The sequence below is a fragment of the Melozone crissalis genome, unplaced genomic scaffold, assembly GCF_028551555.1.
Source record: "Melozone crissalis strain CALT ecotype California unplaced genomic scaffold, PUWL_Pcris_2 ptg000090l_1, whole genome shotgun sequence".
NCBI lineage: Eukaryota > Metazoa > Chordata > Aves > Passeriformes > Passerellidae > Melozone > Melozone crissalis.
In genome coordinates this window covers 51,747-65,745 of record NW_026535867.1, presented here as the reverse complement: position 1 = coordinate 65,745, position 13,999 = coordinate 51,747, and the positions used below count along the sequence as shown (strand labels likewise).

The following is a 13,999-nucleotide window of genomic DNA, read 5'->3' as shown; positions in this document are numbered from 1 at the left end:
CAGCAGAGCTTGAACTGTTTCAATAAACTAGGATAAAGCTCTACATATATTTTTGGGGAAGGGGACTGGAATCCCCAGCTGAAGTTGTCCTCCATCCATCTCTCCCTCCTCACACAGGCACTGAATTGTGCCAGGACAGTTGTTTTGGGGCTGCAATGTTATTTTTGCCCCATCAGAGGCTGTTTCAGCAGCGCCCCAGGTTCAGCCTGGTTGAGTGAGGAGCAGTTGGACATTCCAGGAGCAGTTTCCCATTCCAGGAGGATGGAAACCCTTCCAAGTAACATTAGAAGGGCTCAACATTTAACCACAAGCACAGCACAGATTTTTGACCTCAGTTGTCAAGAATCTCCCCTGGTTTACTCAAAATGTGTGAAGTCAAACTTCCATCCATTAAGTGCAGGGACAGGACCCTCCCAGAGCTCCTTGCAAGGACCTGGCACCTTCCCCAAGTCCCTGTGGGTTATCCCTGCACCTCTGCTCAGCAAAACAGATAAAAATGAGCCCATCCTGGCACTGCCCAGGCCAAGCATGAAGCACAGTGCTGGATCAAACCAGCAGAAGCAACTCAAAGTCTGAGCAGGTACAAACCAGCCCTGGAAATTAAATGTTAGCAGCAGCTGATGGGACATTCCTGAATATTTTGCAGGGCTTTTAAAGTGTTTTGCTAATCAAGTGTAAAGACTCTTGCACTGTCTCACAAAACTTAAGAGCACAGAGCAAGACAAAGGCCTAGAGCTTTAATAAATACAGTTAAGGATAACACACAGTTTAAATTACCTAATCTTTGTGATCTAAGTATAAACGCCCCATACAAAAAAAAGATTTCTTTTCACTTTGTACATCTTAAAAAAAGCAAAATAAAATCACAGAAACATTCTGTTTGCCAATCAGACAGCTGTACAAAGAAATGATATGTTCTGAAGACATTACACCATCTATTTTCTGGGTAGCACTAGGTACTCAAATGTTCTCTTACAAACTACCACCCACACAGGTAATTTTTCTTCTCTGATATTCTGGCTCCAAATCTGAAACCCAGAGCCACTTGAGAGAGATTTCTGGATATGAAGGCCCACATCTGATGATGATTTCCACGTGCACACCCAGCACTGGAACCCAACAGGGACCCTGTGCCAAGGGGCACCAGAGCAGCTCCCCCTGCTCAGCCCTGAGCTGCTCACACAGCTCTCAGCTCCCTGCCACCCCAAAGAAACCCCTCTCACGTCAGCCCAGCCTGGCAGGGAAGGTAAAATGCACAATTTTATAATGCCCTGAAAAATCATTAGAGCCCCCACTGGAAATTCTGACTCATAAACTGATTTTTGTTCCTTAGGAGTCTTTTATAAAATTTTTTTTGCATAATCCTAATGGAGGACTAACATCCATCCAGAGGATCTGTGAAAACTGCTAACTGCAGTACACAGCAAGGGTAAATTCTATTTTATAACCTACCAAAAGGCTGGATGCTGTCCTTGGGAAGCAGAACTGGAGCTAAACACTAATAACACAGCCAGGTGATTACTGTGTGAGCAGTACAATCCCTAACAGCAGCACATCTTAATAACCAGCTGATATTGCCCTCTATAAAGTGATGCTCTCAGTGTACACAGATGACATCAGAGACACATTGCTCACTGACCCTGGGACAGTCACTCACACACTGTTACAATTTCAACTTCCTCCTGCTCTAGCTTTGCCTCGATTGTTGGCAATTACACAGTTCATAGTTTCAATTAAAAACATCCTATCAAAAGAAATAAAAAAGGCACTTGGTATTTCTCTTTGGCTCAGTTGAGGCGTGCTGCTGAAGCCTTCACCAAGTCCCCATCTCCCCTCTGATGAGCAGTGGCCATCCTGAGGTACTTGTTCATGTGCAAAATCAGAGCTCCAGGGGTTTGCCATGTCTCACACTGCTCCCAGGAATCCTGCAAGGCTCTTCACCACACAGAGACCCTTCAAATACACAATCAGGTGTCCCATGGGGTTGGGTTCTCAGGAAGCAGCTCCTTCCACTGGCACACTCCTCATCCCAGCTCTGCTAGCTCAGTGCTCTTTGAACCTGGGGGAGAAAAGCAACCAGGCAGGAAAAGCTGAGCTGTGAGGCAGAACAGGCACCAAAAGGCAGCATCCAGTCCCTGCTGCGCATTTTTCTATTCTCTCCATTTTACTTCTCCAAAATTCTACCACCAAGGGGCTCAATTCAATTTTTGTGTAAGAATTCAGTGAATTTTTTCTTATTAACTTGAAATATTGTGAATTCAGAGTCACCCTTCTCCTTAAGGAGAACCTTTGGAAAAAGTTACATTTTAAACTATTAAACACAGGGCAGGCAATTCCCCACCTGCACAATGAAACCCATGAAGGATTAAATATCTGGGGAAAAAAACCCCACAAACAAGAGACAGTGACAGAGGTGTGTTTACAGATATTTTTGAAAGAAGATGTTAAAAGTGAAAATGTCCATGGTTTAAAAACATCAAACTGAGGTTACTCTTTTGAAGCAGAATTGAACCAGACAGAAATGGATCTACACAAACGTTAACATGTCCAGTTTACATTTAGGTATTATGGGACAAAGGCTGGAATTGATCTTGGAGGTCTTTTCCACCCTTAATGATAATTTATGGCTATACATAGAAGGCTTAGAAATGTGTTTTCAAGGTGTTATTAAAGAGCAACAGCCATAAAAAATACTTACAGGGTGTGATCTGCATGACACTGAAGTTCCTTCTGGATAAGACGGAGTAAGAGCTGCAAAATCACAATCACAAAAATCTCCTTTAGTATCATCCAGAAAAACAAGAAAGAGAATTATTAATTATTTGGAGAGTTTCTCATTTGAAACCTTACCCTGTAATGCTGAACTGGGTTTTAAAAAAAATAAAGATTTACAGATTCTCAGAAATGTTTGCAAAAGGAGCTTTCACAATAAGCAGGCAAGAGGAAAATAATTTCCTTTTTGCATCTGAGACATCAATTTCTTTATAAAAACCACAGTGGTTTTCTGGTTACTTTACCAGCAAATGTGTAAAGAAACCAGCAGAGGGACCCCGAGGCTTCAAGAACACGTGTCAGAAAGCATTTTTAGCTGCTATTTGCAAAAACAACTGTGTGTGTGAAAATTAATAATCCACAATTAGTCAAGGTGGATACAGACAGTCACGTCTTGTCTGTGCAGCATCAGGGATTTCAATGCACTTTAAAAGGATTATTCAGATAATAGCAGGAAAGTGATTTTACAAATACAATTTGATGGTTCTCATGTACATTAAAGACAGAATTGTAGCCTTCAGGGTTCTTCACTATTTCAGGTTATGTCATCCTCAGAATCTCACTATCGTAAATTAAGTTTGCTCACTGTTTTAAGGATGATTGTTTTAAGAAGTTAAATATTTTCAGAGGCACAGAAGTGGCCAAGAATGACAGAACTGAATGGCACATAAGAGGATAAAGCCCCCTTCAGGTACCCTTAGAAAAATTACATTTGAACACAGGTATCCATGTGCTGCACTGCAAAAACCAGGAAAAGCAGAACAGTTATGCAAAAAAGGATTTACTGCAACTGCAGATTCAAATCTCTCAAAACCAGAGCTTTGCAAAGGCATTTTAATTGATTCCTCAAAGAAATGTGGCACTTTTTTCCATTTTAATCAATAATTGTAAGAGAAAAAAAAAGTGAACTTTATCTAGGAAAAATATGACAACCTCCCAAGCCTCATTCTGCAGCATGAAATACCACATATTGAAACAAGCTGCTGACTACAAATGGCAACACACTTCAGCTATTAAATTACCTGATTTATTTATTTAATTTATACTCCTAAACATGAAAAATATATATGATATATATAATGTATATTTAATATATACTCCTAAACATGAAAAAATTAGTTCTAAAATTGGGGTTTAATTCAAATTTAGAAGAAAAAAGCCTCAGTTGCAACTCAAAGGCTTCCTGATTTTCTAGTGTCAGGAAGGGAATGGTCTGACACTCTCAGCTCCTCTGCAGGAGCCCAGAGCTCAGTGCTTTGGACCAAGCCAGCACCTGTGTGCTCTTCTCTTCCTTCCCGAAACATCTGCTCCTGGTTACTGTCAAAAGCCAGGAGTGCCACTTCTTCATCTAATTTAGTGCAGCTGTCTCAGGGCCCATCTGGAAAATGTGATGTATTAACTTTCAACAGCTTCATTTTCAGGGTGATTTTGGTGATACAGCAATGTAGGAAATGGTTTTTATGGCTTTGAGAAATTGGCTTTAAAGACAACAGAAGTGATTCTTCTGTGAGTGGAATCTGAGGCAATTTCTAGGTCTGAATGTGAAGGTTTACTTGCAATTATGCCTGCTCTAAGCTGCTCAGCCAGCAATTAACAGCTGGGTATTTGCTCAGGAATTGAAGTTCATCAGCACTGATCTGCACTTTTGATTAAAATTAGATGAGAATTTCAAAACAAGCAAATTTGCTGTCAGACTGAAAATCTCCTACACCACTGGAAGTCTAATACAATACAGGATATTGAAATGGCAAAAGGACAATTTGCATTTTGGGATAGTTTAACACAGAGGAAATACACATAATCTAAATTTTTAGACTTACTAGCAAGGCACATGCATCTGCCATCATGAGCATGTAAAACACATTGTTCCAACCAGAAGGGGAAATAAGGCCAGCCAGGAGAGGCCCCAAAGCTGCACCTAGAATACAATATTGGCATTATATTTTGGTATTTTATATTACATACTGTCAGGACTGTGCAATGTAAGATTCACTGTACTGAAATGTAGTTATTCTGAATTAGAGTATCCATTTTCCCACCTAGTTAACTCAGTATTAAACCTGATGTATTAAAAAGTCCCAGTAAGTGCAAAAACATTACTGGTACAGATGGGAAGCTGGAAGACTTAGATGTGTAATAAACATCTGCCTTTGGCTCAACAAAATGCTCATCCTGTATTCAGCTGAATTTTACTCCATTTTCCCTTACACATGGAGGGCATAAATAAAATATCCCTGATCCCAGGGCAGCCCAGAGCCATCTCCTTTTGCTGTCTGTGCCCAGTATCAGTTGATGCTTTGAGAGGTTACCTAGAGCAGAGGCTGGACAGAGTTAAAGGAATAAAGTAGGGATTTATTAAAAGGCCTTCAAAGGATGCACCTTGGGCAGTACAAGAGCCTGGCTGAGGCTACACCCAAGATGGCCATGAGTTTTCACACTTTTGTAAGTTTTGGTCCATTTCCATATTGGGGTTAATTGTTACAATTACAGCTTCAGGTTATGCAGTCCCATCCTCCCAGACTGCTCTCCTCCATTTGCTATTGTTATACTTTTTGGGCCTTTTGGGCCTTTTTGTTGTTTGCACTTTTGGGCCCAAAGCTGCAATGGTGTCCTTGGTTCTCAGGCTGGAAAGGATTGTTTTGTCTGACTGAACTGTGAGGAGAACTTGCTGACACTTTATATGAAGTTCAGAGTTCTATACTAATGCAGTACAGAATCTGGAAAATACGAAAGCTAAAACTTAAGGCATCACAGTGATCGCCCCCTGTGGCGGTGTTTGAGGGTCCCCAGGACTAGGGAAGAGATGAGAATCTTGACTCCATGTTTCAGAAGGCTGTTCTGTTATTATATTATATTATATTATATTATATTATATTATATTATATTATAATTATATACTAAAACTACACTAAAGAAAGAGAAAGGAGACATCAGAAGGCTAGCAAGGAATGATAATAAAACCTTGTGACTGACCAGAGAGTCCAACACAGCTGGACTGGGACTGGTCATTAAATAAAAACAATTCACATGGAACCAATCAAAGATGCACCTGTTGGTAAGCAGCCTCCATACCACATTCCAAGCAATCAGATAATCATTGTTTACATTTCATTTCTGAGGCCTCTCAGCTTCTCAGGAGAACATTCCTGGCCAAGGCATTTTTCAGCAAATATGTCAGTGCCACCCCCTTTCCTCCCACCCTCAGCTGTGGGACCACTGGATGTTTCAGGTGAAGTTTGTGCTATTCCCCATTTCCAAAACTGAGTCCTGGCCAAATGTGACCTGAAGCACCCAGTTTTTTGGAAGTGCTTTGTTGTAACCTGTCAGAGGTGGGGCAGGGGGCCCAGGCTTACCCACAGATCCGGTCCCATCGATGATGGCCGTCACCGTGGACAAGGCCCGCGCGTTCCCCTTCAGGCTCTTGTGGGTACCCTGGGGGGACAGAGATGGCTCAGACCCACCCTGAGCTGAGCTCTGAGAACAGCACCCATCTCCCATCCCCTACAGGGGCTCTGTGCTGGGGACATGCCTCAAGGCCAAGGATGAAGTGAGTGGGCATTGCCTGGGGTCACCTCGGTCTTGCAAAGGACAAGGGCTCCAGAGGATGCTTGGAGATTTCTGCCCTGCTCCTTGTCCTGTATTTAAAACATTCCTGCATTTAAGACAATAAGAAGACTTTTGCCTCCTTGCTAAAGCACGGACACATTGCAAAACAAAGTTCCAAAGTCTCCCTGCTGAGCAATGTTGCTGTTTTCACATGGATTTGTGACTTGGCTGACCTGATCCTGCTGGAAGTGCTGGCAGCCTAAGTATCTGGACTTTTTATTTTCACACACCTTTACTTGTGTTAAGGTCTGTGACAGATACAACTTTCTGATGGGAATTAAATCACCAGCTCATGTCTCACACAGCTACAGCTCACCCAATCATTTAAAAATGCAAAATATAAAAGGGGCCAAGGCACCTGCACAGAGGCCTGGCTTTGCATGCAACCTTCAGATTCAATCTGGGTTGTCACCCACAGTCTTGTGAGTGGTCAAGAATAATTTAGAAGCCTCTCAAAAGCATGGCACTCATACTAAAACACGAATTCTAAAACAAATCTCAGTGGCTGAGTTTAGCATTTCCTTTTTCCAGCTCCTTATTCCTTTGCTTTGGGACAATGCAGCCCTTTCCCTGGTGACCCTGCAGAAGTCAAAGCGCTCTCTGGAGGCCACATGTCACAGGGAAAGCCAAACTCACCAAGTCAGCAGAGACAGCAGTGGTGATCAGGGCATAGGGGCCATTCACCAGGGCACCACTGATAAGCAGCATCACTGTTCCAATTAAAAAAAAAAGAAAGAAAATGTGAGTTGCATTGTATTTGAAGAGTGCCCTGATGAAACCAGGAATGATGAATCTGACTCCACGTTCTCAGAAGGCTAATTTATTATTTTATACTATATTATATTAAAGAATACTATACTAAACTATGCTAAAGAATATAGAAATGATACTTACTGAAGGCTAAAAAGATAATAATGAAAACTCTTGACTCTTTCCAGAGTCCTGACACAGCTTGGCACTGATTGGCCAAAGAGTGAAAACAACTCACAGCAGAATCCAATGAAACAATCACCTGTGGGTAAACAATCTCCAAACACATTCCTCATGAGCAAAACAGAAGAGAAGAAAATGACATAATAATTGTTTTCCTTTTTCTCTGAGGCTTCTCAGCTTGCCAGGAGAAAAATCCTGGGCAAAGGGATTTTTCAGAGAATGTGAATGCCACAGAGTTGCATGAGAAACTGTTCACCATAACAACAGGAGACATCACACCCCATGGCTCCCAAGTGGTTTAATCCTTCCCTGGCTCCCCTGACCCAATACAGAACTGGGAAAGGAAGAAAACCAACATCCATTCCTCCCCTTTTCAGTGCTCAATCCATGATGTGAATTCTCAAATGTACCAGAAGATGGGGCTGAGACAAAAGCACTTCCCATGGTCTTTACTGATCCTGGGAGGTCACAGAAAAGGGAATATTTGACCCAACTAGCCATGAGGGCAGGGCTTGCTCACAAGATACACCCACAAGTCCCTTCTGTCCTTGTAGAGCAGCAGAGGACTCTGAAAGTGAAGGAGCCCTTCAGGCAGGTGAGACAGCACTGCCTCACTCCTGTTCCCATTTCTGGTTTGAGGTAACACACACAAAGTCACAGGTGAATTCTGCCTACTCAAGTGAAGTTAATGCTGCTGTCAAAAGTACCACAGGCAATATTTAAACATCTCTGACATCTGGGACAAGGGATATAAAAAAGCCTGTGCTGACACAACAAGCTCCAGGAAGACTAATGATATTAATTAGATCTGTTCTTTTGCCACCTCTTACTCATTTTCTACCTTCCCACTTCAACCTGTAAAAAGCCTACAAGACTAAATTTAAGAATTTGATTCCATACTTCCTCCTCTAAGGAAAAGATAAAAGAGAAAACAAAGGAAAAAGCATCAAAGGTCATAAATGCAAAGTTCATGGAAAGCTAGGCAGAACAATTTAAAAATACTCACCTATAGTAGCCTCAAGGCCCATTTTACTGACTGCAGAGAACATGTAGAGCTGTAGAGAGAATAAATAAGCACTCAGAATATCAACATATGGAGTAATCCTGGGTTCCCCATGTGCCCCATGTTAACGACAAGATATTTTAATTGGCATTACATGGAAGTTCCAGGTTTTACTAATCCCTTTCAGGCCACAGCAGAATGACTGTTTGATTGGCCACAGAAGGGAGATAAGGGGTAGGATCCCATTCTTCTATGTCCTTTCAGAAGGAAGGGCTCTGTTATGGGACCACTCGATTTTAAACTCTCCAACTGCAGCTTCAACACAGCACAGAATACAACTCATTAAAAACATCAAATAAAAATGTTTCTCATGTCAATCTGCTGGTTTTCAAACAATGACAGCTCAGAAATTTTAGCCTAAAATTCTGGCTAACAACTAAACATCAGATTTTACAAGAGAGTGAAACTTTCCATATATTCTGTAACAAACAAATACATTATACTTGTTTAGTAGACAACCTTGTTAGCTTGTTTAGCCCCAATATCTATACTTGCTCAATTTTTCATGCCAGTTTTTAATCTGGCCTGGACTCTTTAGATCCAGGCTGGGAGATGCTGCCTGCAGAACTGTCCAGGAATGGTGTCACAGCTGTGGGACAGGGGCAGGCTCTTACTGTGGGTGCTGCAAGCAGCAACATCATTCCACAGGTTGATGCTCTCTTCTCCAGCCTGTCTGAAATCAGACCTGCCAAGATCCCACCTGAAAGAACACACAGGTGTGAGGAAAACATTCAGGGTGTGTTTTGCACAAAAGATATCAGTTTAATTTAATGAAGCAGAACCCAGTGGTTTTTGCTGCATAGTTACACAATTCACACAGCAACATCCTCATGAACCCAACCATTTTTAACCTAAACAGAACAGAAGCAGAACTTGTTATTTATTATTCCAAACTCATTATTTATTCCAAATATCCAAGGCAAAAAGCCTTTTACCAGGTGCCACATGGCCCTCCTGCTGGAGCTCTGGTATCCACTCACTGGTCTCTTAATTCCTCACATGCAATAGAAAACTTGGCTCTCTGCAACCTGGGAAACAAACCAACCTGTCTGCATTGACATGAAAATTTATTCACTGGTCACCTTGAAAATTATACAGGAATAGCCTAGTCCTTATTATTATGATCTCCCAATTTTATCACATACAGTTATATAAGGCATCAAGGAAAAAACAAACCAAAACACCTGTGGCCATTAACCTTTGTGCCTTGAAAATCCACATCCCTGAACAAACAGGGACAGTTCTCTTAAGTTAGACTGACAAAAGGAATTATTTTGATGGGTGGTGACCAAGACTCATGGGCCAGAGCTGATGGAGATAAAAGATAATTTGTCTATTCTGATTTGTACTGGACAGCAGCACTGGCTGTGGAGGTATTTTACTAGATTTACTAGATTTTCACTTTTCAACTCTCAGCTCAGTACCTTTACTGCTACTCTTCTTCAGTACAAATAATGAATATGATCTATAAAATATGTAAGCTGTGTACACCAGAGCCTTTCCTGAACTGGTGTGATCAGGAGTGAAATAAAATTAAAACTTACCAAAGATCCCACCCACATCAAACAGCGTAGAAAGGTCCCCAGCTCTTTTGGCATCAAGATGCTCTGGTGAGAGAAGCAAAACATTTGTCTCATTTCTGGATTATGAAACATGGAAATCTCAGCGGTCTTGTAATGCCAGGGCAAAGCCATCTTACAGGAGAATTCTTCATTCAGATAATACACAATAAGGTGACATTGTGTAAAAGAAATAAGAACAAAAGTAGGTACTCAGCAATACAGACTTTTGAATGCAATTACTCTCACTGGAAGAGACATTTTACCACTTTTACAATCATAGAATTACAAAATGGTCTGAGTTGGAAGGATTGTTCAAAAGCCATCCAGTCCAACCCCTCTGCCATGAGCAGGGACATCTTCAATGAGAGCAGAGCTCAGAGTTGGAATGTTCCAGATCCACAGGTTCTATGGGCAGCCTGTTGTAGCATTTCACCACCCTCACTGCAAAAGATTTCTTCTTTATATGTAGTCTAAATCTACCCCCTTTTAGTCTAAAATCATTACTCCTTCTCCTATCACAACAGACCTTGCTAAAAAGTTGGTCCATCTTGCACTCTAAAAGTATAAAAAAAATCAAAACAGCAGTACTGAACAGACAAAGCAACTCATTTACATTATTTTGGGTAAGTTTTAATAGGACACTTCAATCTTAAATATTGTTAGAAAGTACAACTTTTTGATTTGTTTGCAAAAACCAGAGAGACAGCATTTATGCCTGGAATTACTGAATTACAGACACTTCTGTTTGTTTTGAAAATGCCCTCTCATAGCACTGAATTCATAAACCTGCTCGGTGACTTACAGCTCCCCTGCTACTGCAGCAGAGAAAGCTCCTTTCTGTAGCAGTAATGTTTATTTTCTTATTTATTCCAAGCACCTATTTGCAGAGACTTTGCAGTCATAACTCAGGACCCCTTTCCTCTAATACTCACCCACATTTGTGATGTAGAGGGGAAGCCAGAAGAGGAAAGTGTAGCTCACCAGCTTTGCAAACAGGAGACAAAGGGAGAACTCCACAACTCCCTGAGAGCACAATGAAAACAGGGAGTTAGTATCTTAGAGCTATTTGCTTTTACAGACCATTATGAAAATGGTTTCTAGGAAGCATTTAGGCTTTTCTTTTTCTCCCATGAATTTCCAAGAAGCATTTTTCCCCTGAGAGCACAAAGCTTGCACTCTGAGCAGACTGTGGTATTTTACTTACATGATTCCTTTCAATTGTACTGAACTTCCTGAAGAGAGAGCACTAAAATGGTACTAAATAGAACACTAAAATGAATAACCCGAGCAGAGAACACAGAAATGAAAGGGAAGGATTTTACACTGCTTGGGAACACCTGCACCACTTATTTCCCTTAAGTAAAGTTGTTCTACAGTATTATAGCAGGTTTGGAGTGTGTTCCAGAGAAACTGGCACATTTTTGTGCTCTTTATCTTCTTCCTTCAGATGAGTTCAAGATTCCTCCCTTATTGTTCAGCTCTGTAAAAAGCCAGTAAACCAGTGTGACACAGTTCAGATCAGAATGTGGTAAGAGCACATCACAGACTGAGCAATGACCTATTAAAGCCTTAACTTTCTCCATCCTCAGTCCTGCTGAGCACATAAAAGTGCATTTACTGCACAGAGCTGCAGCTAAACTACCAAATTACCCCATCTTCATTCCCTTCACCATCTGATAACTTCTTGTTTGAAAGCAGATTTCTCAAATCCCTGGCATGGAGGGCTGCAGTTACCCTGAGGAACAGCACACACACTCCACATGCAGCTGTGACCCTCCCCAACACCAGGCAGGACAAACTCCACAGGGTTTCAGAGATCCCAGGTGGCAGCAGCAGCAATGTGTCACCCACTATTCCACTGTGCTTCAGGAAAAACAGTAGAGGACCAGGCTGAACATGAGAAGATGCAGGAATACAGTGGTTAGGTGCAGGATTATTTCTTTTTACTCTACACATCCAAATCAATCTGCAAATAATCCTAATTCTGCATTCAGGCTTCAGGTTGAGAGGAAAATCAAAAATGACAGATTCTGACTTTGAGGAAACTTCCTTTCCTTTACCAGCAGACCAAATGACTGGGCTGCCTGAAACTTCTCAGACAAGAGGTTTTAAGACTTAAGCTTTTTAAAACAATGCTGAGGAATGTAAAAAGGGGAGCCACAGAAGGAAGTTCTGACACACAGAAGTGCTTATGGACTCAGTTTGCTATTCCACCCTTAACAAGTGCATATCATTAGGTTCAGTCAACTTTTAGAACAGAATAAACAATTTCAAACAGAAGGGACCTACAGCAACCCCCTGTCCCACTGCTGGACCCCTTCAGGGCTGGCACAAGTTGAAGCACACTGATAAAGTCCTTATCCAAATGCCTCTTGAACATTATCAGAGAGAGATGAGCAGCTCTCCCTCCACCTCCCCTCCTGAGGAAGCTGCAGGGACAGTGAGGCTCCCTCTCAGCCTCCTTTCCTCCAAATTAATAATGCCAAAAGCCCCTGCATTTCAAGACTGTGATATGAAGTTAATACCCACTACTGTCCTGCCACTGACACATTTTCTGAAAAATTCCTTTGCCAGGATCTTTTCTCCTGAGAAGCTTCAGCTTCTCCATGTTTTGCTGCTTTGCTGCTTTGGAATGTGATTTGGAGAATTGTTTACCCAGCATGTGAAATTGTTTTTAATTAATGACCAAAGACAGCCAGCTGTGTTGAGGCTGTGAGCAGTCACAGGTTTTTATTATTCAATCTTTTCTAGCTTTCTGATGTCTACTTTCTTTAGTATAATTTTAATATATAATTTTCTTTTAATATAATATATGTAATAAAATAATAAATCAGCTTTCTGAGCCATGGAGTCAAGATTCTCATCTCTTCCCTCATCCTGGGGACCCTCAAACACCACCACACTGTCCCACCTAGAACTTCATGGAAATGTGAATTATGGGCAAAACTTCACTGTGAAGAGGAGCAGCGCAGGCACTCACAGGTATCCTCAGGGCCCCAAGGAAGCTGATGGCTGATGTCCCATGCCTTCCTTCCCCAGTGGCCACGCTGCAGTTCTCACTGTCACTGAGCAAATGCTGCATCTCTGCATCCTGCAACATCCCTCAGCAACAGGTAAGAGAAAGAAGAGAACAAAAAACAAAGTATGTATCAAGAAATCAAACAGCTCCAAAATAATTTTTAAAAACAAGTACCTAATTTGTCACAGAAAGTTACAGCTTTTAAAAACGCCCTGGTGTGGATAGCCAGAGTTACAGAGAGAGCAGAGACTATATTCAGAATATCAGGTGGTTTCTGTGTGCATACAGTCCATAACAGAACCAAGTTTCTGTTCTATCGAAGAACAATTTCAAGTTGCAAAACTTGAGTACATTCAATGGAATAAAACAGTTTCCAATCTTCCCTCACCCCACTACATAAATGTGGTCTAATTACAGCTGACAAGCTACTGAGTCCTACAATATTGTGTACAAGAAATCTCTACAAGGATACACTTCTGTATAAAATCATATAAAATCATAATCTGCATTATCTTCTTTCTGTACAAATACTGAACCAGTTTTTCAGGTTCTGTAACATCTTCTTACTGACTGATCTAAGTACAGGCCATCTTTCCACATAAATTATGGACAGAGAGTGCTTTATGTTAAGGAATCACTTTTTTTTTTTTCAAATCTGTTTCATTTGAGCATTGCAATCCTCAAAATATAAAAGCCTGGGGTTCATCAGCATTGCCCAAGTTGTGAATTCTGAGTTCTCTTCTAGTACTAGGAAGGATTTTATTCCAAGAATTTCACTGGCTGCTAAGAATACTTGTGGAGCAAGTTACCACTGCACAAGAACAAACCATCCCAGTGTAGCCAGGAGGGTTTATGGTATTTTTAATCCTCTACCAGACTGAAGTGAACTCTCAGAATAGAACTGGAAATTTACATCTTACAGCTGTACACAGAAAAAAACCCCAAAAATCAGGTCTAAATAGACCTCAGTACTTCTTTTCCAGCTTGGAAAAGGGATGGGATGTAGCTATCTTCCCTTTCACCTGCTTGCTGAGAGGCTTTACC

At 41.3% G+C, this 13,999-nt stretch overlaps 1 protein-coding gene across 3 annotated transcripts in view; it reads right to left on the bottom strand.

Moving 5' to 3' along the window:
* Positions 1-566: 566 nt before the first annotated feature.
* Positions 567-13,999, bottom strand: part of SLC37A1 (solute carrier family 37 member 1) — a 35,119-nt gene continuing 21,686 nt past the window's right edge. For all 3 annotated transcript variants that reach the window (XM_054291329.1, XM_054291330.1, XM_054291331.1), the window contains exons 11-20: positions 12,917-13,027; positions 10,869-10,959; positions 9,919-9,981; positions 8,989-9,074; positions 8,318-8,366; positions 7,015-7,088; positions 6,126-6,204; positions 4,593-4,690; positions 2,699-2,751; positions 567-2,059 (exon numbers count right to left, since the gene is read on the bottom strand). In XM_054291329.1, coding sequence (XP_054147304.1) covers positions 2,044-2,059; positions 2,699-2,751; positions 4,593-4,690; positions 6,126-6,204; positions 7,015-7,088; positions 8,318-8,366; positions 8,989-9,074; positions 9,919-9,981; positions 10,869-10,959; positions 12,917-13,027 — 720 coding nt within the window. In that variant the 3' untranslated portion in view covers positions 567-2,043. The remainder of the gene's footprint in view (positions 2,060-2,698; positions 2,752-4,592; positions 4,691-6,125; positions 6,205-7,014; positions 7,089-8,317; positions 8,367-8,988; positions 9,075-9,918; positions 9,982-10,868; positions 10,960-12,916; positions 13,028-13,999) is intronic.